Source organism: Oryctolagus cuniculus, chromosome 1 (assembly GCF_051225735.1).
Source record: "Oryctolagus cuniculus isolate XC-2025 breed Fujian yellow rabbit chromosome 1, ASM5122573v1, whole genome shotgun sequence".
Classification (NCBI taxonomy): Eukaryota; Metazoa; Chordata; class Mammalia; order Lagomorpha; family Leporidae; genus Oryctolagus; species Oryctolagus cuniculus.
The window spans coordinates 44695124-44720778 of record NC_142867.1 but is presented as its reverse complement, the minus strand read 5'-3'; the positions used below and the strand labels follow the sequence as shown (position 1 = coordinate 44720778).

At 37.0% G+C, this 25655-nt stretch overlaps 1 protein-coding gene across 2 annotated transcripts in view; it reads left to right on the top strand.

Annotated features, from left to right (window-relative positions):
- Nucleotides 1-24112, top strand: part of NELL1 (neural EGFL like 1) — a 1050155-nt gene extending 1026043 nt beyond the window's left edge. For both annotated transcript variants that reach the window (XM_002708986.6, XM_002708985.6), the window contains 4 exons: nt 11542-11735; nt 19133-19309; nt 21860-22084; nt 23623-24112. In XM_002708986.6, the coding sequence (XP_002709032.4) occupies nt 11542-11735; nt 19133-19309; nt 21860-22084; nt 23623-23673 (647 nt within the window). In that variant the 3' untranslated portion in view covers nt 23674-24112. The remainder of the gene's footprint in view (nt 1-11541; nt 11736-19132; nt 19310-21859; nt 22085-23622) is intronic.
- The last annotated feature ends 1543 nt before the right edge of the window (nt 24113-25655 follow it).

Below are 25655 nucleotides of genomic sequence, written 5' to 3'. Positions count from 1 at the left end.
ACATATGCTCAGGTGTTATATAGTTAGTAGACTTCAGCTATAAAACAACCCACCCTCCCACACTTACGTAGATATATAAAAACATGTAAATCTAGAGTCATTGGCATCAATACTCTACCCTCTGCGTGCAGCACAATTCTCTTTAGGCAGCAAGTATTTCAATATTTATGGATTTTTATTTATTCTCTCCAATGCTCAGAATTTTATTGATTTTAAACAGATTTTATCAGTAGTTATGAAAGTATGACTTGTTCACAGTAAGAAAGCAAACCAGTTTGTTTAATTTAGTAGGTTGTTTTGCTTTTATTCTACTCTTGTTTTTCTACCTGGCAGAACCTGTGTTCTTCCTCTACTGCAAAACACCTGAATTTATACATCTTTTAACTAAAATATGGTTAGTTACTAAACAAGTTAATGAAGTATCAGAAAGTTGTATTCTTTCAATATTAGTCATTTAATCTGAACATCCTGTTTACAATTGGGCTCAAAGAAAGCTTGGAGTATTTATATTTCTGGGTTTGACGGGCCAGTGAACTGATCAAAAAAACCGTATGAATTAGTGTAAGAATTCAGAATTCAAGTGGAAATCCTCAACAAACAGATGGAGGTGTTAGCTGCTTGCATAAGAGATCAAGGCTGATGGTGCAGGTTTAAGTATATCCTGAAGAGATGAGAAAGTGGATAAGATGAACTCTTTGAAACAAAAAATACAGAAACAGTAGGAGCCAGCATAACAGTAACAGCAGGTGATCATTTCTGAGCAATTATTATATGGCAAGTATTGTATTATGTATTTATTCAAATTACTAATTACCAAATTATCCCATGGGTTGTATTTTTATCTACATTTTTCAAATGATGGACTTAAATCCTAGAGATATTATTAAGTTTTCCAGAGTAATACAACTAATAAATTACATCAATGGAACTGTCACTCAGTTGACTCACAGGTCCCCATGTCCCTGGAACTTTCTAATCTTAACACTGAACACCACCTGTCTCAGAAAAGCTTTCAAGATCTGGCAAACTGCAACAATAGGTCACATTAGCTGGTACTCATGTCATCTGGGTTCCAAAGTGTAAGCTATTAATTGGTATGATATACTGTTCTCACTGAGGAGAAAGAGGAACAATGTCCACAGGCGAAGATTTGGCAAAAGTTAAGAATTTTTAAAATGAGAGAAGACTTTACAGTCAGTACTTTTAGGATCAAATCTGTCTTCTTTGTCCATTATAGCCCCAACCTTTAGCAGTGTATCTGGCACAAAGTAAAAGCTTGATAAATATGTGGCAATTTATTAATTTATGATTATTAGTGACTAAATGAACAGATAAGAGAACAGCCAGAGAAATATTATATCTGAGAAACATTAAGGAGAGAGCTCTAAGACAATAAGATATAAACAATAAAAATATACTTTTTAATGTTTTTTAAGTAAGGGTAATGATTTTACAAGTTTGTGGTTAAGAGATACTTTGGGATGAGGTTGGAAGAGAATTATATGGAAATTTGTTACATTCAGGAGAGAATAAAGATAAGTAAATGATGGTAGCTGTTAATTGTAGACATCAGCAAATAAGATCTGGATCTAAGATCTAGATGAGGAAATAATGAGCCCAATGTATTTGGTTTGTCCTTTGTTTAAAGACAGAAGTTTGCTCAGTTAAAGCAAAGAGGAACACTTGTGCAAAATAACAAAATTAGACACAGAACTGTGAGAGCTATGCCTTAGAAGAGGGTTTCTTCCTGAGTCAAGAAAGGTTGGAAGTTGGAACAGAGCATAGAAAGAACTCCGGGGGGACATTGATTAGAGTTACCTATCCACATCTCATGTAGATGAAGCTGTAACTCACTTACCTCTTCTCACAATCTCTGCCTCATCATGTTGAGCATCTCGGGTTCTGCTAAAGGTAGATGGGCTTGAGCCCCTCACCATGCTGATGGATCTCTTCTGATGTGTACTAAGAGTTTCAGCCTATTAATGGTCTACACTCTAAAGTGGATTTCATATCCAAAAGTAGGGTGACCAACACACGAAAGAGCACGACCACTGACTGTTACTCTAAATCTGAAACTTACAGTACAGTTTAAAATTTCATTAGTCTTTTTTTTTGGGTGAGTCATATCAACCTCAGATTTCTCTATGCAATTATTTTGTGTAGTTTGATAATGTGAAATGTGTATTTTTTTCTGTCATTTCCTCCCTGACACTGTAAAAGAAGTAATACTGTTTTAGCTATTGGAGAGACATCTGTGCTCTATCTTGTCTATCACTAATAAACCCCCAAGCTCTGTTCTCATTTCTGAACTGCTAATGTCTGGTAATGATTTCCAAGTCAGAACACACACAGCTGGATATTAAAACCCCAGGTTAAATTTTGTTGTCTGACACATCACCTGTTTCAAGCTTAAAAGACTGGATGTGCTGTGAAAGTTATTCCAGAGAGAGGGGTATGGGGTAATGAAAAGCTCACTTCTTTGACCCAACTATTAGCAAATCCTTGGGGGAAAGGATGTCTCCTTGATCTTGGAAATCAGCCTGTAGAACTCCAGCTCCTGAGGCAGGTGCCATTACAACTGCTATGCTATTACAGCTTCTGCAGAACCATTTTCCTTCAAGGGAAGGAAAATTGTTTGGGGCTAGACTGGGATTGGTTTGATTGAAATTGACATCAACATCTCTGACTTATATTTTCTTACATGCCCAAGTGACCTACAAACCTCAAATCAAAGGAAAAAGCATATTGACTAGGCACAACTGTATTTTTAAACCCAAACTGAATATAGTAATAACAGTTTTTAGAAATTGTGAAAATGTCCATGCAAGGAAATTAGTTTTCATGCAAGCTTAGCTGTGAAATGTTATTGAAAAAACTTTTGAGCATGGGACATTTAAATAATGAATTTATAAGGAAAAACACAAGGAAATTTCAGAGAGCCATTATTTACAATAAGAAGAAAATAAGTACATTCTAATGATTATAGGTTTGAGTACTGATTTTTGTTTCATTGCTTCTTTGTCTTTGCCTTGTCTTATGATTTGGGTAAGTCCCATGGGTGAATATCTTTGTGTTTGCTCAGCAGAGAACAACAGTTGCAATATGTAAATAGGGTGCTTCTTCCCTTTGGATGCCTTGGGATATGTATAATAGATTAAGTTGGCTTTGTGCAGAGCAAACAGGTCTGTATTACCAAGAATATGAATAATGTCGGTTTCCATAATTGCTAACATCTGGCTTTCCATAAATCTGTTAAATTGCATGGAAGCAGAATTAGATTTCTGTGTCATAAGTAAAGCAATTACATGGAACTCTGTAGGCAATATGCTTCTATATTCAACTGTGAAATCCTTTCATTCTGGAGAGGTGAAAGCAAATCTTGGTTTTGCATCCTGTTTTTATTGTATACACAAGGTGTGTTTGTCTTTATACTCAGGTTAGTTAATTTATGAGAGGAAAACATTGCCAATATGGTTGCAATTTTGTAAATGCAAAAGAACCAAATATTGAAAATTTATAATAGAATTGGCATTCATTGTTATTTAGAGATTATTTTAAAGGAGACTGTAAATAACATTTGTTTTTGTAACCACTGCTGGTGGTTTGGATGGAATTACATTTCCAGACAATTTCTAGTGTACTTTGTTAATGGGTCTTCCCCTGCCCTTGTCCTCAGGCATTTGGCCAGAAAATAAAATGCTTTCTTTGAGGGCAGTGAGTAGAGAGTTGCCTTCCTATTTCACTGTGGCTACTATTTGTCTATATGTATTTTACTTTAAATTGACCCAAGGGAGTTCAGAGATGAGGTCTCTACAACAAAATGTTTTCTTTGATTGACAAAATTGTGGTTCTACCTTATGCTCATCAAACACTCCAAGGATCAAATTTTGGCAAATTGGGCTTTATTGTAATGTGATTCTGTGAATTTTCTGAATTAAAGTTAAATTAAATAAATATATTGACCATCCACAGTGCATTCTGTTATACTCTGCACTAGGAAGCAAAAGATAAATAAAATTTAGTCCTTTTCTCAAAGAGCTCCCTATCTATGGAGAAGATCGTATTTAAGCATGTAAGTACTGAGTGATGACGGTAAAGGTAGAACTGTGGATAAGATACACAGACAGCAGAATGTCAGTAGTGATTATCTGGTGCAATGAGGGGCTTGCTTCTTGATCTGGATTTTGAAGACTACTCAGAGTGAAGGTATCATGATAAGAAAAGTGAGTATCTTATCTACTATTTAAATTACACCCACTCTTTGCTTGGAAAAGGCTAAGATAGGGAGATGATGTGTCTTAATGATAAAAGGTATGTTTCTAGACACAGACAAAACAAAATGTTCTATTTGTTGGACAATCACAAATTTCTATTTAATTAACAAATCAAAGCCAAGTAGATTTCTGGTGTACAACATGATGTTTTAAAGCATGCATATATTATGGAATGGCTAAATCAAGTTAATTAACATATGTATTACTGCACATACTTTTTTGTGATGAGAATACTTAAAATATACTTTCTTAGCAATTTTCAGGAATACAGTCAATTGTTATGAACTATGGTCACTATTCTGTACAATATATCCCTTTAACTTATTTCTCCAACATATTTGAAACTTTATGTTAATTGCTTTTGAACAAAAAGAGGAAGGGACAGAAGATCATTGAAGTGTTAAACAGGGGGTTATATGATGTACTGGGAGTTTGAACCTCCTATTGTAAGCATTAGGCAAAAACTGAGAGGTGGTAAGCAGGGGAAGTGGCATAGACAGTTTTTCTTTCTTAGACCCCAGATTGCCTGGATTCTGCTTTTCACCAACTAAATTAGCCCAGTGGCAATAAATATAGGCACTGATATTTTTTAAAGACTTTGTAGGTTTTCACTGTGCCCACAATAAAAAAAAAAAAAATCACTAGAGTAGAGTGAGGAGTGGATGGAACCAAAGAGACTATATAGAAGGTGTATGAAACAGGTTCCCATTGGCCAGTAGGCAAATCTGAATTAACATAGAATTTAAAGAAACCTGAAGTTTACCTTATGTGTATTGTTTGTTTATGTATAAGTGTATGTATCTATCTCCCAGAAATAAATGCTAGTTAAAAAATATGATGAGAAAGACAAGAAAGGATATTTTAGTTATTTTTGGCAAAATCAGGGAATGTGAATAATGGAAATTTGTTCCATGTAGTATATACTTAAATACTAAGCCATTTTCTATCAACTGTTATTGCAGTTTGTGTTGTGAAGAAGTGAATGGTGACTGGGAACTGAAATCATGTTGGGACATGCCTAACAGAAAGTAGGGCTTCGATGTTTTTGTTAATATTTACATCTATTGAGTCAGGAAATAAGTATTTATTGAGTCCTTACAATGGTATCTATATATTAATACTCAAAAGACCATATGCTTGATGGCCATGGTTTACGAAAAAGATAAACAAGAATTATAAATGCTAAATAATATATCCAAAGGCATACAAATGTGACATGTAAAATGATGTGTACATGGTAATCACCAAGTTAAAAATAAGAGCCTGGTTCCAAATATGACTCATCCGTGTCCCAAATTCAATGCACTTTACTTGTAATTTAATAAGATAAGGAAAGAAAATAGAGGATATTAGAGAAGTTTCTTGGAAAGAGCACCATATGATCAATAATACTGAGAGTGTCATGATATGAACAGTAGCAATAGATTTAAGTCTCATTGTGGTTGACTTGTAATATCCAGGCATCATAATTTTAGAGCATTTCCATAATTTTCAAAAGAGGAATCATTGTTCACTAACTAAATGTCTTGACTGAGGCAACAGTTGATTGGACAAAGAAATAAAGGAAATTTTGGAAAAAATTAACATTTAGAAATATTGTTGGAATTCCTTAATTATCTACTTGTACCACTACTGTGACTCAATGTTTTATGCCAATACAGTAAAAGAACTTTGACCATTTATTTTTGTTATTTCCAAGAACAATTTTTTTCAGAATTTTAATATATTTTTATTGGGTAATTATATCATTTACAGAATTTCCATCAAAACAAAGGAGGATCTGCATGACATCTTATCTTTGAAAATGAACTGCACTATTTAGGGGGGAAATAGTTGAAAGTAGTTAAAACCACAGAATTTTTCCAGTATGCTCTTACACCTGGAGTTGGGAGAATACAGTAGAAAGAACCCCAGTACATCTATCAGAAAGTCCAGGCCACATTCTCTGCTCTATATGCTGGCTGTGTGACCAGTTTTAACCTCTCTGTACCTTAGTCTTTACTTTTGTGAAATGAGAGTTACTATATCTTTCTTGTGATTATATAGCATAACTCGTGAAAATATCTTTAAAAATCATGAAATAAAATATAAACTAAAATAACATCAGTGCAATTGATATGCATTTGAAATAGCTTTATATACTTTAGGGGGTAAATGAAATACATGATGATTTTTTTTTTCTTTTGTTTCTGTTATCCTTAACCAAATGCCTACAATCTTATATATAGTCTAAGGTGATATTTAGGACATAAAATAAGAATAATCTTAATATTCTAACTTCTTCTAGTAGTTAAACCTACCAGTGGTTATCTATGTATACTCTTGTGTTCTTCCTTATCTTTTGCAGGAGGGCAGTGACTTACATTTCATTTTCAACATTTATCATACCTAGTATGCAAAAAAATTTGTGCAGAACAGACTTTTGGTAAAAATCTGTTGCAATCAGCATTGGCATCTGAAGGTTATTTGCAGGGCATGGCAGTAGAGTAACCAGGGGATAGAGGACTCTGAGAGACAAATTACAAGTGTCTTCAAGCAGCTTAAGCATTGTCCTAAATAAATAAAAATGTTCTACTAGACTTTTATTTTGTGGACTCAGAATTAGTACCAGTGAAGAAAAGATAATGGGCAATATATTTCCTTACAGTTAAATAAGACATTTATAAAAACATTATCTAGAGGTGGAATTGGCTACTTTATGATGTATTTGAGAGACTGTTGGAAAAGGTCTCAAACCAGGGCTGGACAGCTAGGTATGTGTTTTAGATGTTAAGATCACCAGAGCTTTAACTGACAGGATGGGTTGCATGAATTCACGTTATTCTTCCCTACTTTTCAATGAAAAAAAAAAAAAAAACAGACAAATATGATGAGGGATCTTCACAAACTTCATAGAAAATGTCTATTAAAAAATAAAAACTATACATTTAAACTCTTCAGAGAAATTGAAAGGCAGGGCAATTTCCAAACTCCTTCTATGAAGCCAACATCACTTTAATTGCAAAACCAGAAAAAGATACAACAAAGAAAGAAAATTATTGACTCATATCCCCGATGAACAAAGATGCAGAAGTCTTCATACAATACTAGCTAATCGAATACAACAACACATCCAAAATATTATCCACCTGGACAAAGAGGGGTTTATCCCAGGGATACAGGGATGATGCAACACACGTAAAACAATAATCACGATAAATCACATTAACAAATTAAAGAATAAAAACCTATGATTTTATCAATAGATGCATGTGATAAAATACAACAACCTTTCATGATAAAAAACCTTAACCAAATTGGATATACAGAGGACTTACCAAAATAAAATCAAGGCAACATATGAGAAACCCACAGCCAGCATCATACTGAATGGGGGAAAGATGGAAGCGTGTCTACTAAGACCCAAAACCAGACAAGGATGCCAACTTTCACCATTAATTTTCAATACGGTTCACGAAGTATTAGCCATAGCCAATAGGGGAAAAAAGAAAAAAGAAATCAAATGGATACAAATTAGAAAGAGGAAAGTATTAATTATCCCTGTTTACAAATGCCATGATCCTTTAATAAGGGAATGAAAAAACTCCACTATTGGAGCTCTGTGGGGAGCAACTCGGACTAGACTAAGTTACTGGAATTAAGACTTATTCTATGCATCTGTTCTCCCACAATATGGCGCTGGGAGAGGAGAAAACAGCTTCTACACAGCTGCCTCCAGTTCAGCCAATAAACTGTAGGACTTGCTCCTGATTGGAGGAGAGCAGCGTACTCGGCGTGTGGGCAGCCGAGTTGGGATTGGTGGAAGAGGACTATAAAGGAGGAGAGAGACAGCATGCACCAGGAACATCTAAGGGGAACACCTGTGCAGCCCCCGAGAGAGCGGGCCGGCGGTGTGCCGCTCCCCTGCGGAAGTGGGGAAAGTGGCCAGGGGGAACCGCCCTTCCACGGAGGTGGAAGGGTCGGTAGCCAACCCGGGAAGAACCAGCAGCAAACCCGGGGAGGGCCGAGCAGACGAAAGAACAGCGCAGGGTTCTGTGTCGTTCCTCCACGAAGAGGGGGAGCGACATAATGGTGCCGTGACTCGGATGTGAAGCCTAGGCAGGGCTTAGTGTCATTCCTCCACGAAGACGGGGAGCGACAGAGCTCCTACAAGAGCTTGGTAAAATTGGAGAATATAAAATAAACACAAAAATCAAAGCCTTTGTATACACAGACAATGCCATGGCTGACAAAGAACTTGTAATATTAGTTCCATTCACAAGAGCTGCAAAAATGTAAATACCATGGAATAAATTTAACCAAGGAGGTAAAAAATCTCTAGAATGAAAATTATAAGCACTAAGGAAAGTAATAGATAAAGATACAAAAAATGGAAAAAAATATTCCATGTTCGTGAATTGGAAGAATTAATATTAAAATGTCCCTACTATCAAAGAAATTTACAGGTTCAATACAAATCCTATTCCAAATACCAATGACATTCTTCTCAGATCTAGAAAAAAAATAATCCACAAAGCCATATGGAAGTACAAAAAACCCTGAATAATTAGAGCAACTTAAACAGTAAAAACAATCTTGGAAGCATCACGCTACCAGATCAAAACAGCCTGATACTGGCACACAAATGGATATGTGAACCAATGGAACAGAATAGAAACCCCAGAAATGAGTCCAACATCTACAACCAACTAATCTTTGACAAACAAGCTAAAATCACTCCCTGGAAAAAGGTCAATCTCTTCAATAAATGATGTTGGGGAAATTGCATCTCTGTGTGCAGAAGTATGAAGAAAGAGCCCTACCTATACATCATACAAAACTCAAATCACAATGAATCAAGGACCTAAACCTAAGAATTGAATCCATCAAATTCCTAGAAGAAGAAGAAAATATTGGGGAAACACTTGAAGGCATTTGCATAGGCAAGGACTTCTTGGATAGACCCCAGAAGCATAGGCAGTAAAAGCAAAAATAGACAAATGGGATTTTTTTGAGCTAAAAGCTACTGCACAGTAAAGAAAACACTCAAAAAAGGAAGAAGCAACAGACTGTATTGTTGCAAAAAATATTTGCAAACATTATATCTGATAAAGGATTACTCTCCAGGATATATAAATATCTCAAGATACTCACCAACAACAAAGGAAACGATCCAGTTAAGAAATGGGCAAAGGGGGCAACATTGTTGTGTAGTGAGTTAAGCTGCTGCCTGCAGTGCGAGCATCCCATATGGGCACCAGTTCAAGTCCTGGATGCTCCAGTTCTGATCCAGTGTCCTGCTAATGCACCTGTGAAAGCAGTGGAAAATGGCCAAAGTGCTTTCGTCCCTGCACCCACGTAGAGACCTGGAAGAAGCTCTGAGTTCCTGGCTTCAGCATGCCTCAGCCCTGGATGTTATGGCCATTTGAGGAGTGAAAACAGTAAATAAAAGATTCTCTGTTTCTCGCTCTCTCTTCTGTAACTCTGCCTTTCAAATAAATAAAATAAATCTTTAAAAAAAAAAGAAATGGGCAAAGGACATGAACAGTCATTTTTCAAAGGCTGAAATACAAATGGACAACAGACATGTGAAAAATGCTCAGGATCACTAGCCAACTGGGAAATGCAAATAAAAACCTCAATGAAGTTTCTCCTACCCCAATTAGAATGGCCATCATCAAAAACCAAAAAATAGCAACTGTTGAAAAGGATGTGGAGAAAAAAGTACCTCAATACACTGTTGGTGGCATTGTAACTAGTAAAACCATTTTTTGTTGATGATATTCTGGAGATTCTGCATAAAATGGAAAATAGATCTTCCATATAATAGATCTTCTACTCCTGGAGATATACCCAAAGGAAATGAAATCAGCATATGAAAGAGTTATCTGTACTCCCATATTATAGCAGCTTGATTCACAATAACTAAGATTTAGAATCAACCCAGATTCCTTCACCTTATGACTAGATAAAGAAAATGTCGTACATTCACATGATAGAATATTACTCACTCATGAAAAGAATGAAATCCTTTCTTTTGCAACAAAATAAATGTAACTGGAAACCATTATGTTTAGTGAAATAAGCCAGACTTCAAAATACAAATATCCTGTTTTCTCTGATTTCGTGTAGCTAAAATAAGGTTCCCAAAAAACTCTTAATGTATATCATGTGAAACTGACATCTTGTGATTGGATTGTTGTCTGTAACTCTTGTGTATACTGCTGCAGTACAGTTCTTTATCTAGTTTTTACTTACAGAGCTCTTTTTTATAGAAGCAATGAGCCTGTGATTATAAAGTAAACTGCAGGTATGTTATCACAAAAAAGTTAAAAGAAAAAAAAAAAGGAAGGAGGAGGTAGAGAGGGATGGAGGGAGGAAAGTATGTTGTGTTCTTAGAATCGTATCCCTGAAATTCATGGAGAATCTGTTCTCTATATATTAATAAATAAAATGTAATGAAACATTAAGGAGTAAATAAATTAAAGATATAAAAAGGAAGAAAAATATATGCATGGATTTCAATATTTTTGCACAACTTACATTTTAATTCCATTTTCCCACTAACTTTTTGAAGTGGTGCACTGCATGTCCAGGAAATGCATAATGTGCATTTTCTGTGAACTTTTTGATGACATCTTTCATATCTTTAATCAGAATCCATGTCATAGCCTATTGCAGCTATGATACTTTTTGATGAGGACTAAAATGTTGCCTGTCCCTGAGAATGGTAGGCAATGCGCAGCTCCCACTTCTGTAATCCTTGGCCCTAGGATCTGGGAGCAGTCTAACGGGTTCAGGGTTGCCCTGATCACCCACTTGTTCCTATTTAGTGACTAAACTATTCACACCTTTTCTGAAAGACTCATATCTCCATTAGGCATATGCAAACTGCTAATGTATTAACAGTGTTTATCGTCTCCGGATGGAATAGTTCTTGGGACTACGCTAAAGTCAGTTCATAGCTGCTACTGGCTATTTTAGTAATTGGAACCTGGCAGCTGTGAGTTTGGGTCTCAGCCCAGCCACTTACTAGCTATATTAGAGTGGACATGTTATTTAATTCTGTGAGCATCAGCTCTGTTATTTGTGAAATACACATAAGAAAAGATACTTCCACACAGAGCTGTCTTGCAGAGTAAATGAGATAATGCATGTGAGCAGCTTGGCACAGTACCTGGCACCACCTAAATGTTTAATAGTATTGTTTAATGCTATTGTAAATGATTGTTATTTTCTCAGTTCCCTTTGGGATAAATTCTAACGCTCCGTGCCTTGCCTTTTGCAGACATCGATGAATGTGCCTTAAAAACTCACACCTGTTGGAATGATTCTGCCTGCATCAACCTGGCAGGGAGCTTTGATTGCCTCTGCCCCTCTGGGCCCTCTTGCTCAGGTGACTGCCCCCATGAAGGAGGCCTGAAGCGCAACGGGCAGGTGTGGACCCTGAAAGAAGACAGATGTTCTGTTTGTTCCTGCAAGGTGAGGCTGAGGTGCTGAAGCGTACATTGTAACTGTTCTTTGTCTTCCTCCCCTGCTTCTCTACCTCCCTGCCTCTTTCCCTCTGGCTGTTGACTCATGGCTCTCCTGTAGTGTCTAAAAATTCTTCTTCTGTTCTAATTCTGCAGCTAATGATGATGCTGAGTGGCAGGAAACCTGCTTTGAATTGATTGTGCACTTAGTGAAAAGTGAGGGGTGGGGTTGAGATGAGACTGCAGGGAAGGGAAAGCAGGACAAGCCAAAGTTAGTCCTCCCACTGAGAGCCTATGGTTCGTTTAAGGTTGGTTGGATGAGAGCTTTAACGAGCCCTTATCCCACACTTATCCGAAAGTGGTGATTAAAAGTGCTCTGCCTAAATTGATCACCTGTATGAAACTTTCTCATAATTGTGCTGACATTATCTAAAAAAGCAAGGCTCGCAGATGTGCTTCCATGGTAAGAGATAGATGGACTTTCATTCTAAAAAAAATGACAATGATACTACAAGGTCTCTTTTTTTTTTTTTTATTTTTTTTTTTTTATTTTTTTTTTATCTTTTATTTAATGAATATAAATTTCCAAAGTACGTCTCATGGGTTACAATGGCTTTCCCCCCCATACCGTCCCTCCCACCCACCACCCTCCCCTTTCCCACTCCCTCTCCCCTTCCATTCACATCAAGATTCATTTTCGATTATCTTAGTATACAGAAGATCAGCTTAGTATACCTTAAGTAAGGATTTCAACAGTTTGTTCCCACACAGAAACATAAAGTGAAAAATAATAGATGATTTTTTTTTAAATGATGATGAAATCAGATCAGACCTATTGTCATGTTTAATCCCAGTGAGAGTCAAGTTGGGAGTTGATAGTTTCTTTTCTTTTCTTTTTTTTTTTTTTTTTTTAACAGAAGATCAGTTTAGTGTACATTAAGTAAAGATTTCAACAGTTTGCACCCCCATAGAAACACAAAGTGAAATATACTGTTTGAGTACTCGTTATAGCATTAAGCCTCAGTGTACAGCACATTAAGGACAGAGATCCTACATGAGGAGTAAGTGCACAGTGACTCCTGTTGTTGACTTTACAAATTGACACTCCTGTTTATGGCATCAGTAATCTCCCTATGCACCAATCATGAGTTTCCAAGGCTATGGAAGCCCCTTGAGTTCTCCGACTCTTATCTTGTTTAGACAAGGTCATAGTCAAAGTGGAGGTTCTCTCCTCCCTTCAGAGAAAGGCACCTCCCTCTTTGAAGACCTGTTCTTTCCACTGGGATCTCACTCACAGTGATCTTTTTGCCAGAGTGTCTTGGCTTTCCATGCCTGAAATACTCTCATGGGCTTTTCAGCCAGATCCGAGTGCCTTTAGGGCTGATTCTGAGGCCAGAGTGCTATTTAGGACATCTGCCATTCTATGAGTCTGCTGAGTATCTCACTTTCCATGTTGGATCACTCTCCCCTTTATTTATTCTATCGGTTAGTGTTAGCAGATACTAGACTTGTTTATGTGCTCCCTTTGACTCTTAGTCCTTTCATTATGATCAATTGTGAACTGAAATTGATCACTTGGAATAGTGAGATGGCATTGGCACATGCCACCTTGATGGGATTGAATTGGAATCCCCTAGTATGTTTCCAACTCTACCAATTGGGGCAAGTCAGCCCGAGCATGCCCCAAATTATACATCTCTTCCCTCTCTTATTCCCACTTTTATGTTTAACAGGGATCACATTTCAGTCTCTTGGTAGTTGATGGCTGTTTTGTCATTCTCAGTTCTGGGCTATTCCTTATATTAAGGCATTTGGAAGTGAGTTTAGTGCTTATGAAAATAAAATTCTGTCTTTGTTTTGCTTTATGCTTTGCAAAATTGCCCTATTAAAGTGTTTGATTTCCCTGTGCTTTATTTCTTCTTTTGTTGATCTTGCCTATTTATTTTCCTTTGAAATTGTCTTACTATAGCTCTCGTCTTGTATTTCTATGTCTGTTGGAATGGGACTATTTAATCTCGGACTTTATGGACATGGGAACCAAGAGAAATCACTTACTTAGTAGCCTGTTAGCCAGCTCTCCTGATAAATTCCTAGTGTGCTACCTGGAAAATAAAATCTGAAATGAGCCTTATGAAATCATCTAATTCATCTCCCTGTCTTGAAGTCTCCTATACCTCAACAGATTCAGGGGTACCTGCTTTGGAATGCTGCGTTACCAAGTGCTAACTTCATGGTCACATAACACTTGGTTTTCCCTTCAAATGCAAGCTGAGTTCCCTAAACTAAAACTTAGGTTTATTTCTCCTATTTATTGAGCACTTGATGTATTTAAAGTTCCCTATAACTTAAAAAGAGCATCTATCGCATTTAATTTTTTCAGCAAAACTTTGAAAGACTGAGAAACTGAATTACTGAAGGACCAACTTTCCATAAATATTCAATATATAAATGTCTAACCTCCAACTTAGATATTTATACTTTATATGGGGGCTTGTTCCAAAGATCATTTGGAGTTTTCCCATTCATTGCACAGATTCCCAGAGGTTGTGGAGATGGAGGAGGACCTGGTTTTAGGAGCTGGATTAAGAACCCTGAGTCGAATTCTCTAAGTCATTTTCATAAGTTGAACTATTTGTTATATTCCTTGTTTTATTTATTTGGAATTGTAAGTGTTCTATTCCAATTTGATGAGAAAGATCTCCATTACATAAGCATCCAAATGCAAAGCTATAATGGCAACATCTTGGGGACCAGAAAATAAAATCAAAGTTGAGGTATAAAGTTCTACCTTTTCAATCATATCCTTGGTGTTCCAAATTCAAATAAAACCAAATCACACAATGGCATGATAACACAATCCCAAAGAGGGTCACGGTTCACTGTTGAAAGGAGCAATGGTATTTTTAAAGGCCTCTTTCCCCTCTTGAAAGTCAATATAGCACTACTTGTGTTCTATGTCTATTGAAAAAGAAAGCTTGAAATGTATCAACAGATAAATGGAGTTCAAGGTTAAAGCTAGGTCACCACAAATGGATTTCGGCTTGTGTTTAGGTTCTGTGTACTTAGGAGTAGCAAATGTTTTGTGCATCTTTAGACCACTTAGCTGATTAGGCACAGAAAGATTGCTGAACTTTTTAGAGTATGTGTTCTTCCAGCATTATCCAGGCCTCAGAAATTTACAGAAAAATGTTTACATCTGTGGGCTTGATCCCTAAACCTTAGTTAGAGCCCAGCTTCTTAGCATAGATACCTATCTGTGGGTCTTCCAAGCATGAGTTTGTCCAGGCCTTAGGAAGAAGTCTTTGTTTTCTACTGTGCTACTTGGTAAGGTATGGAGATGCCTGATATATTTGTTTCTAAGAAATACAACATTTTGATATAAGGAGCTATGTTTTTGTTGGATATCAGAGGTAAAGAGGAAAATTGATACACAAACAATTAACTGTCACACTGTGATTGATTCATGAATAATTTTCTATACAAAGTAAAATCTTTATTCGGTGAAAATACAAAGGGGACAGGGAAAGGTGACACAGAAAGGATGAACTTTGAATGGGCACTAAATGGATTAGAAGTTTAGTCAAGTACTGATATGGGGGGAAGGGAATCCCAAACAGAAACAACTGCATGAGCAATGCTGCTGAAGGATAAGAACGAGAAAAGTATGGGAAGGGTATAGTCCATCATGGCCTGGAGATAAAGGTTGGAGAAAGACCAAGGACATGGAATTTAGACTTCATCCTCTGAGCAGTAAGAGGTCATGAGAGATTTTACATTTCGGATTGGTATGGCCCAATTAAGTTCAGATTGACAGCATGATGATGGTCATCTGAGGAGACAGAAGCTAACTGAAGAAAGAACACTTAGGCTGAGGCAAAAGGTCAGGGTATTGAGGATGCGAACCTAAAAGAGAAATATAGAAGTAACATCACATGGGAGAAATGACAGAAGTAAAATTGTGCATCCTGATAGCTGGCTGTGCCAGGCACAGCTTTTCTTAGCTGTCTTCCCTGTTCTGTGAACTGTGACAGGAAGCTCCAGAGTGGTATGTCTGGGACTTAGCCACCCACATTCCTGGGCACAGTCCATCTACCACCAGCAAAAGAGTGAGCCAGGGTTTGCAAGTTGATCTCTAATTCACTTGAAGTTAACTGCTACTACATCTGCAACAATACCTGCAACTATAGCCCTGCCTTATTTGTCAGTCACAGTCTGAAAATATTCATGGAAAATTATAGTGATAAAACTTCACAGTTTTTATTTCATGGCACTGTGGCGTAGTAGGTTAAGCTTCTGCCTGTGGCACAGGCATCTCATATAGGTACCAGTTCAAGTCCTGGCTGGTCCTTTTCCAATCCATATGTCTGCTAATGGCCTGAGAAAGCAGTAGAAAATGGCCCAGTGCTTGGGCTCCTGCACCCACATGGGAGACCCAGAAGAAACTCCTGGCTCCTGGTTTCAGATCAGCCCAGCTCAGGATGTTGCAGCCAACTGGGGAGTGAACCAGAGGATGGAAGATTTCTCTATCTCTTCCTTTCTCTCTCTCTGTAAGACAGAGGTTCCATCTACTCGTTCAGTCCACAAGTGCCCACAACAACTGAGCTGGGCTAGGATGAAGCTTTGCTTTCCTAACTCTCGATTGATGGAATTATGTTATTTCTTTATAAGTGGTTTTGACACTTTTGCTGGCCTCAGAATTACCTGTGTTGCTTGTGAATCTTTGATTACAGGCTCTACCACCAGAGTTTTGGGGCTAGTAGTTCTAGGGTGGGCCATAAGAGTTTGCATGTCTAACTAGTTCCCAAGAGATGTAAATGTTGTTGGTTTGAAGACTATCTTTGGGGAGCTATTTCCCGAAGATACCTTTTGACTATAATTTAGCAGAAATAATTTTCTTCCTTTTGGCCTCCTCATAAGACAGGTATCATAGTGGGAAATTGCTAAGATTGAAAATTTATGTATTTATTTAAAACTCAGAGTTTCAAACAGAGAGGGACAGACAGAAAAAAAGAAGGAGCGAGAGAGAAACTGAGAGAGACCTTCCATCTGCTGGTGTACTCCCCAAATAACAGTAATGACCAGCACTGAGTCAAGCTAAAGCCAGGATCTAGGCACTTCATCAGGGTCTCCCACTTGGGTACAGGGACCCAAATACTTGGGCAATCTTCCTCTGCTCTTTCCAGGCCATTGGCAAGAAGCTGGATTGCAAGTGGAACAGTGTGCATATGGGATGCCAGTGTCATGGTCAGTGGCTTTATCCACTACACAACAAAATCAGCTCCAAAATTAATATTTTCTAAAAGGACTGGTTATGACAGCTCAATAAATTTCTCAATGAGAAGGTAGAATAAGTGAGTCTACAGTACTTCTTACTTTGTAGTTTATATCAGAGATCAGCAGACATTTTCTGTAAAAGATCAAACATTTTCCATTTGAATGCTGTCCCAAATGTGTGCCTCTACCATTGTAGTAAGAAGCATGTAAATTAACCAGAGATCCTGTGTTCTAATAAGATTTTATTTATAGGTGAGGTGTTAGAATGAATCTGGACAGTGGACATCAGTCAGCTAATTCCTGGTCTATATTATTCAATTTATACAAATAATCTTACTTAAGTCCACTTCCTTGATTTGAAAGTTTTGAAACTTTATGGCAGAAAAAATTGTGATCATTCCATCTGGATTAAATATATCAGTGAATCAATTACTCATTAATAAATGGTGTAATTTGTAAAATTTGTAATAGAAAACCTATAATTTCCCATGGCATAATAAGAATAAATTTATGTTTATTTACTTGAAACTGTATGCCCTAGGTTTTCACAATTTAGAAACAATTTGAATATCATAATAATTATTTACAAGTTAACTTACTTTGTAAAAGTGCATAAAAGCATTTAATTCTGTGGCAGAATGCTGGGAAAAATGTATCTGTCATTTTAATAGAGATTTTTCTGACTGCCCTAGTTAGGATAGAGGTAAAGCCTTAGGAATAGCCCTACAGAAGTGTGACAGGATGGGGTTTACTCTCCCTTAGTGGGCTCCATTCTCTTTCCAAAATTGGTTTCAAGTGTGATTATATTCTGTGAGGTGAGGTTTCATAATATCATTCTCATTGAATTAATGGAGCCACATGTGAAATGTTCATTATTAAAAATTATTTTCTTGGCAGTTAACTTGTCATTCGAAACCAGAGGAGCATACTCATTGTTCTGAAACATGTTGGAAGCTAAGAGGGGCTTATTTGGCATTTTCACATACTTGATGAAATATAAACCTGTTTTATTTTACAATAACCATGGAGCCTATCCATTTATTCTTATTACTGCTTTCAGTTAGCGCATGGGAAGGAACCTGGCATTTTGATTGTGTCTCATTGCCAGTACAATAACCTCTTCTAAAAGAAATTTTCCTTTTGTTTCATGCTAGTCATAGACTTGGCCATATTGGTGCCTGGACTTGATCCTTCTATATTTGGGGAGAGTAATATTGCGTCATTGGAAGCTGATCTGATCAAATTGTTCAATGTTGTAGCTATAATTACTTTCCATGGCTTCTGCTGATTAAAATAAATGCCCAGGGGCTGGTGCTTTGGCATGTCAGGTAAAGCCGCTGCCTTCAGTGCCGGCATCCCATATGGGTGCAAGTTTGAGACCCAGCTGTTCCACTTCTGATCCAGCTCTCTGCTATGGCCTAGGAAGGCAGTAGAGATGGCCTGAGTTTGGGCCCCTGCACCCGCATGGGAGACCCGGAGGAGGCTCCTGGCTCCTTGCTCCTGGCTTTGGATTGGCGCAACTCTGACCTTTGTGGCCATTTGGGGAGTGAAGCAGCAGATGGAAGACCTCTCTCTCTCTCTCTCTCTCTGTCTCTCTCCCTCCCTCTTCTTCTCTTTGTGTAACTCTGACTTTCAAGTAAAATAAATAAATCTTTAAAACAAATAAAATAAATGCCCAAGGTGACATTTAGAGCTATGCTTATACAATTGACATATATTAGTGAGTTAAAATAATAATGTGTGGACTGTAAACCAAAGGCCTATTCTTAAATGATTGCTAAGGACTGGACATTTCTTTGTCTAGAGAAACTGAATTCTCTGACTCAATTCACCTACTTAACTCTCAGTTATTTTTCTCTTTCTGTGTATAGTCACATGGGTACATGCATACACATGCAAGTGTGTTTATAGTCTTTCATCTCTTGGGGAACACTGTGGTTTCATATCATTCCTTATTAATAATAAAGCCTATACATGCAATTTATAGGAAAGCAGTTATCAACCTCTTGTTATTAAATATGTAACCAGTATAAATTTATAAGTTTATAAGAATCTGTATGGTGTAATTCCTGTGGTGTGGCTCTGTCATCATTTCCCTAACAGTGAAACCTTATTATCCTCATTTCTGAACAGGATGGGAAGATTTTCTGCCGACGGACAGCTTGTGATTGCCAAAATCCAAGTGTTGACCTTTTCTGTTGCCCGGAGTGTGACACCAGGGTCACAAGTCAATGTTTAGATCAAAATGGACACAAGCTCTATCGAAGTGGAGACAATTGGACCCACAGCTGCCAGCAGTGTCGGTGTCTGGTATGTCAGCTTTCACTGGAAGATGTTGTCCCTTTACTCTCGGAGGGGTTGCAAGCTGAGTTGCCCATGGGTTCTAGTTTCCAGCTGCTTGTAAAACAATGTATACAACTGTGGGGCCTGTGAACAACTAAGTGGCATAAGTTCCATCTAAACGCATTTGGATTCTGTTGAAAATACTGTGTACGACACAAAGAACATATTTTTGGAACAGATTTGGCCCAGTGATCTTGGTTTATAGCTGCTTGGTTTATATCTTTAGGATATCCAGACCAAGCAAAATCACTGTAAGGCAGAAAGTTTTTTTTTTAATTTTTATTTTTTTAAAGAATTTATTTATTCATTTGAGAGGTAGAGTTACATACAATGAGAGGGAGCAACAGAAAGTAAGGTCTTCAGTTGGTTCACTCCCCAAATGTCTGCAACAGCCACAGCTGCGCCGATCTGAAGCCAGGAGCCAGGTGCTTCTTCCTGGTCTCCCATGTGGGTGCAGGGACCCAAGGACTTGGGCCATCTTCTACTGCTTTCCCAGGCCACAGCAGAGAGCAGGATTGGAACAGGAGCAGCTGAGACTAGAACCCACACCCATATGGGATGTGGGTGCCACAGGCAGAGGGTTAACCTACTGCACCATGGCGCCGATTCCCAGGCAGAAGGTTTTAAAGTCTTGAATGGTACTTGTGGTCCTTATAGCATTTATTTGTTGTGACACAGCCATTAATGATTTCAATATGTGAGAAAACAAAGTCTAGTGATATCAGAGACTAGATATTGGAGTCCTAGAATCCAATATGTGTTCCTGATGTGTTAGCTGTCTATGTGGTTACCCTGGGCAAGTCCTGGCATTTCACTGATCATTCTTTTCCTCAAATGTACACGGCTGTCTAAGTATCTATTTCATGATACAGTTAGGAAAACTAGAGAACATACATAAAGGACAAGTATGGTACTTGGCACACAGAAGGTATTTAGTGCATGGTAATTATTATTGTTAATATTTTTACCTTTAAAATCTGTGTCAGATTCTGTGTGTAGAAAAAAAAGTTTTTTTTGGTTTTTTTTTCTGGATAGTGATATAATGATACTAGTAGCATTGCCAGATTTGAGAAATTTCAGAGAAAGGCTTGGTTTCTGAACCTCATTTGTTCTGTTTCAAATTATACAGAAATTTCTGAGAATTGGAAGGCCTTTTAAGACACATTATGGTAGTGAATGTGATATTCTATCTATAAGGATGTCACAACTCTGGAACATTCTACCTGTATCAGCTTTTAATGGAAACTCTCAGCTGTGTGTTCATAGTTTAGCAGCTGTTGAAATTAATTATTTAGTCTATCCGTACTACATGAAAATATTTGGAGGAATAGTTTCTAAATTTCCTTCTGATTTTTGAAATCTCCAGATGAATGTACAGTTAATTATAATAGAATACATCATTCTTAATCATTCCTTAATACTGAGGACAATAACCCAGATCAAATAAAATTATAGTGGTCTTTTCAAATTCCCATCCAAGGACAAAAAATCCAACATAACTATTGGTTCACTTTCCTTTTTAGCCTATAATGTTGCATTTATTTTTGTCGCGAGGCCGGTCATTAAGTAGTCAGAAGAGCTGGTACTCATTTTGTACATGAAATTTTCATAGGAAGAATTTCAAAAATGCATATTCCATATCCATCCTCCTAAGGGAAAACTGAAGTCATTTGAGATAATACTTAAGAACTACTAGGGATCAAATTGGGCTTGCCTGTGCAAGCCTCTGTAGGACATAATGGTAAGCGAGATAGACAGTGTCTATACCTGCACAAATCCTTGTGGCATGACGTCACAGGTAAACAAGAGTTACAATAAGTTATAATGAGTGTCATGGTAGCAGAATGACTGCACAAAGATTTCGACTATGGTGAGCTTAATGGAGCTACAGATTTCAGATATTGAGACATGTAGAGACTATTTGAACCATAATTAGAAAGTTCACTAGTCACACTTTGCATTCAAAAACCACTCTGAAATGATTCTCCTGGTTATGCTCCATCTCAGCTTTGAATCCAAAGCTAGAAACTCAGCTTATAATGGCGAATATCATAATGGTTCAGGTTTTGCTTTTAACCTTATGAAAAATTAGTTTCTCTTTAAATACTATCCAATACATTTCCATCTACTTATTTTATTAGCAATTATTGACCGAAATTGTACTAAGCATCAGGGAGAGAAACAAGCTCAAAGCCTTCAAGCTCAGAACCTAATGTGGAATTGTATTGAGAACCATGATATGCTCATATGTATCCTGATAAAAGTAATATAGACTGTGCTTAGCACACAAGAAGCTGACCCCTTTCTATGGATTGTAGTATAAGTGGTCAGCAAAACATGACCCAAAAATAATGATATTAGTAGTAGATCTTCAAGGAAGAACATTGCACTGATAATAGTGCTAGCTAGAAACATTCACTATAAAGAATTATGAAAATTAGTGTGCTACTTTTCACACTATTGGACTAAAAGTGTGCATAGAACAGTGATGAGGCACTTCTGGCTCTTTTTCTACAGGACGGAGAGGTAGATTGTTGGCCGCTCTCTTGCCCCAGTTTGAGCTGTGAGTACACAGCCGTTTTAGAAGGGGAGTGTTGTCCCCGCTGTGTCAGCGATCCCTGCCTGGCTGATAACATCACATATGACATCAGAAAAACTTGCCTGGACAGCTACGGCGTTTCGAGGCTCAGCGGCTCAGTGTGGACAATGGCTGGATCTCCGTGCACAACCTGTAAATGCAAGGTAAATGGATGTCCTGAAGACATTCAGGCCTTGAACAATTACCAGGGAGTACTTGCAGGAGGTCCACTCCTGGTGTTTCATGATGCACTCGTTCCATGGTACCTAGTGGGAGGTTAATATGTCTAAGTGTATCATGGCTGCATCTTGTATAAAGGCAAATTCCAAATGAACATGCAATAAAGTAATCTCTCTTGCCTTTAAGCTCTAGATTTTTTAACAATTGATTCTAAGCCCTTATGGCTGATCTAAGTTATTATAACCTTCATATAAGAAAGGCAGGGGGCATGGGAGGAAAAGAGCTTTACTACCTTATCTTCTAGAGAATTTTATAAGGTCTTTCATGAAATTGTTAATTTAGGAAGAGAATGCTTGATTAAATTGTTTGCTTTAATCACCAGAGTGCTGATGTGGGAACCTGCAGTTCTTGCTGCAGCATTGATTGTCAGTATTTCCTTTTTCTTCTGGAGGAGGTGCCATGAGACATCCTTATATTTTTTAAAGATTAAAAAACCAACCCCTCCTTCTCTTTAAAGCTCATGAAGAGCTGTGACTATATAAAAAAAATTTATAATGAAAAAAAAAAAGAGCTGTGACTATAGCCAATTTGAATTGTTAGTCTCTTGAAATCACTGCCAAAACATCTGTTTAAGATTCCCACAATTAAGCATGTTAAAAATACTAGTCTACTTGGTCCCGTCAAATCCTGGCTCAGCTTCAGGCATCAGTGGAAGTTTACCAACTTGCCTCTTCATGCTGCTATAAGTGTGAATGCATTTCTCTTCCCTGGAAACTACTACCTTCACACATAGCCCCAAAAGCAAAAGAATATATCAGACTTCATATAGCAAAACATCCATGGTCCCATCTGTATATTTACCATAGAAAAATCAGTGATCAAGAGACATGGACAAATGTGTTATTTAATTTTATTTCTTTGATTTCAGCTTTGAGATTCATTGAGGGGAATTATAAGGGCATATTTACATTTAATGTGTGAAATTTATTTTTAATGAATTTCCAAGTATTTATACATCTGAATGTTCACCTTTTCCTTCATGGCTACTAGAAGTGATTATATTTTTCCTTAATACACATATATTTCTGGAGCTCATTTTGGGTTTCTTTCAGACTCGTGGTACTTTTGATTAGCTTTTTAAGTGGCAAACTGTTGTCTTTCAGAAATTTATTTTTGGAAAATATCCTATTTTCAGTAAGTCTGAAAATGTGAGGCACACAGGGAGGAAATTTGGAACACCAGGGAAGTTTTTATAGAACTTACATGCAGACAAGGGATATGATGGCACTGTTAGCAGAGACTAGCAGTTTTCACTGAGGGAATGTGGGTAGTCTATCGGGGCTCCCGTCCCTTCTGTACCTGTTCTAGCATTTTTCCAGCCTTTTTTCTAGTCATCATTCTATCGCATTCCTGGAACTTGTCTCAAATTACAGAAGGTCATTTTGAACATAAAAATTGGAGACTGATAATCGCTTTATAGTCTATGTCTCAATTGGCTAACACTTGTTTCTTTAATATACAGAATGGGAGAGTCTGCTGTTCTGTGGACTTGGAATGTCTTCCAAATAATTGAAGTATTTCAGATGGGATCATCATAGGAGAAAAATGGACAAAATGACCATCTAACATCAAGAAGAATAGGAGTTGGTGTTTTGTTTTGTTTTGTTTTGTTTTTTAACCACAGATTATTACCAAAGTCTCCATCTGAGAAAGATGTTTGGAGGTTGCCTTTTGGACCTGCCACTTTGCTCATTCTTGCTAACCTAGTCTAGGTGACCTAAAGTGCAGTGCATTTAATTCTATGGTTATTAAAAGAGTTCCCGTGTTGTAAATCATATGTTCCCCAATCAGACCATTTGCAAATCATTCAAATGATCCCATGGTAAATGTAGATGTATTTTTGGTTTATTTTGTGTACTAACACATAGAGACTTGGCACCTTTTATTTATTTATTTTCTTGATTTTTGAATCAAATTCTAAAAATAAAGTTGCCTGTTGTGATTTTGTCCCATCCACTGCATAATTAGTATTGACATTCCTGTGAATTGTATTTTTGAATACAATATATGTGTGTGGAGTCTAATTGCCTTTTATATTTCAAACTGCTGACCATACTTAACTGCCAATTCATGTAGCCTAAAGAGACTGGAGAAAATTATGATACATTGAATTGGGAAAAAGACAACATACATAATCAAATAATTCTTTTTAAAAGTCTTCTTTGATCCTTCATGAAGAAGAAGAAGAAGAAGAAGAGGAGGAGGAAGAGGAAGAGGAGGAGGAGGAAGAGGAGGAGGAGGAGGAGGAGGAGGAGGAGGAGAAAAGAAAAAAAGAAACAAAGAGTTAAGTAGAATTTAGAAGCAGCAGTGCGTAAAGCACTTTTTTGAATTGAAAGCAAATTATCTTTGTATCAATTTATATATTATTTGATAACTAACAAAGCACTTTATCAGTTTTTAATACAAACTTCCATCATAGTAGAGGTAAATAATTACCATCCCTTCATTACAGAAGTGTGAATTAAGGAATCTAGTCAACCAATGTGTTCTCAGAGCTACTTGATTTATACCACATGGGACTTGGACACCAAGTCTTCTAATTCCTGACCATTCCTATTTTCCACTAAATTGTGTTGCTTCTCATATAGGTGAAGGTAACACCTGTAAACTTGTGTATAAGTTAAAAGTTATTTTAACAGTCAATGTTTCCACTGTAGGCTCTACATATTTTTAATAGTTGGAAGTTAAGTTATACAAAATGAACAAAATATGTAAATGATATTCATCCTAAGGTTGTATTTTCAGGCAAATCACAACTTATTTGGAATTAAATTGGTTCATGGATTTTGGTTCAATTCCTCAAAATAAGAGAGATCTAATTCATTAAGTTTGTATTGATAAAAGTAATATTTAAATACCAAATAGTAGAATTAGTAATTTAGAATTATAGTCCCAGATCAGTTATTATTGTTACTGTCTCAAAGAAAATGATCCACAATATTTTTTGTAAAAATGAACTTACTACATGAAATTAATTTTATGTGCTGAAATATGATAACAGCAGTTATCTCTGACAAAGACTAATAAAATGTGGTACATTAGAATGCATGAAACCATGGAGTGGAGAATTTGAAAATTAGCCTTTTGAAAATATTTATGATAGTTCCATTTTTAAAAATTTCCAATTTTCATTGGAAAAACAGGCATTTACAATAGTCATTGGTGATTGTGTATGTCTGAAATTGGTAAGTTACGGACTCTGGTATGAAATTCAACTCTGCCTTTTTTATTGGGACACAGCAGGCCCATTCATTTACATGCTGTTTACTGATATAGATAGAATGACATTGTTGAGTAGTTCTCACAGATGCCATATAACTTACAAAGCCAAAAATATTAACATCTTTGCCAAGCTCTGGTATAGATAATGACTGAATACTGATGTGCATTTTAGAAAGGTGTTTCCATTATTTTTCCAAAGGGTTATCAAAAGTCAACAGTTTTAGTTGAATTTGTGTATGCTCCTACTATACTGCAGTGTCATTGGCATTGGTG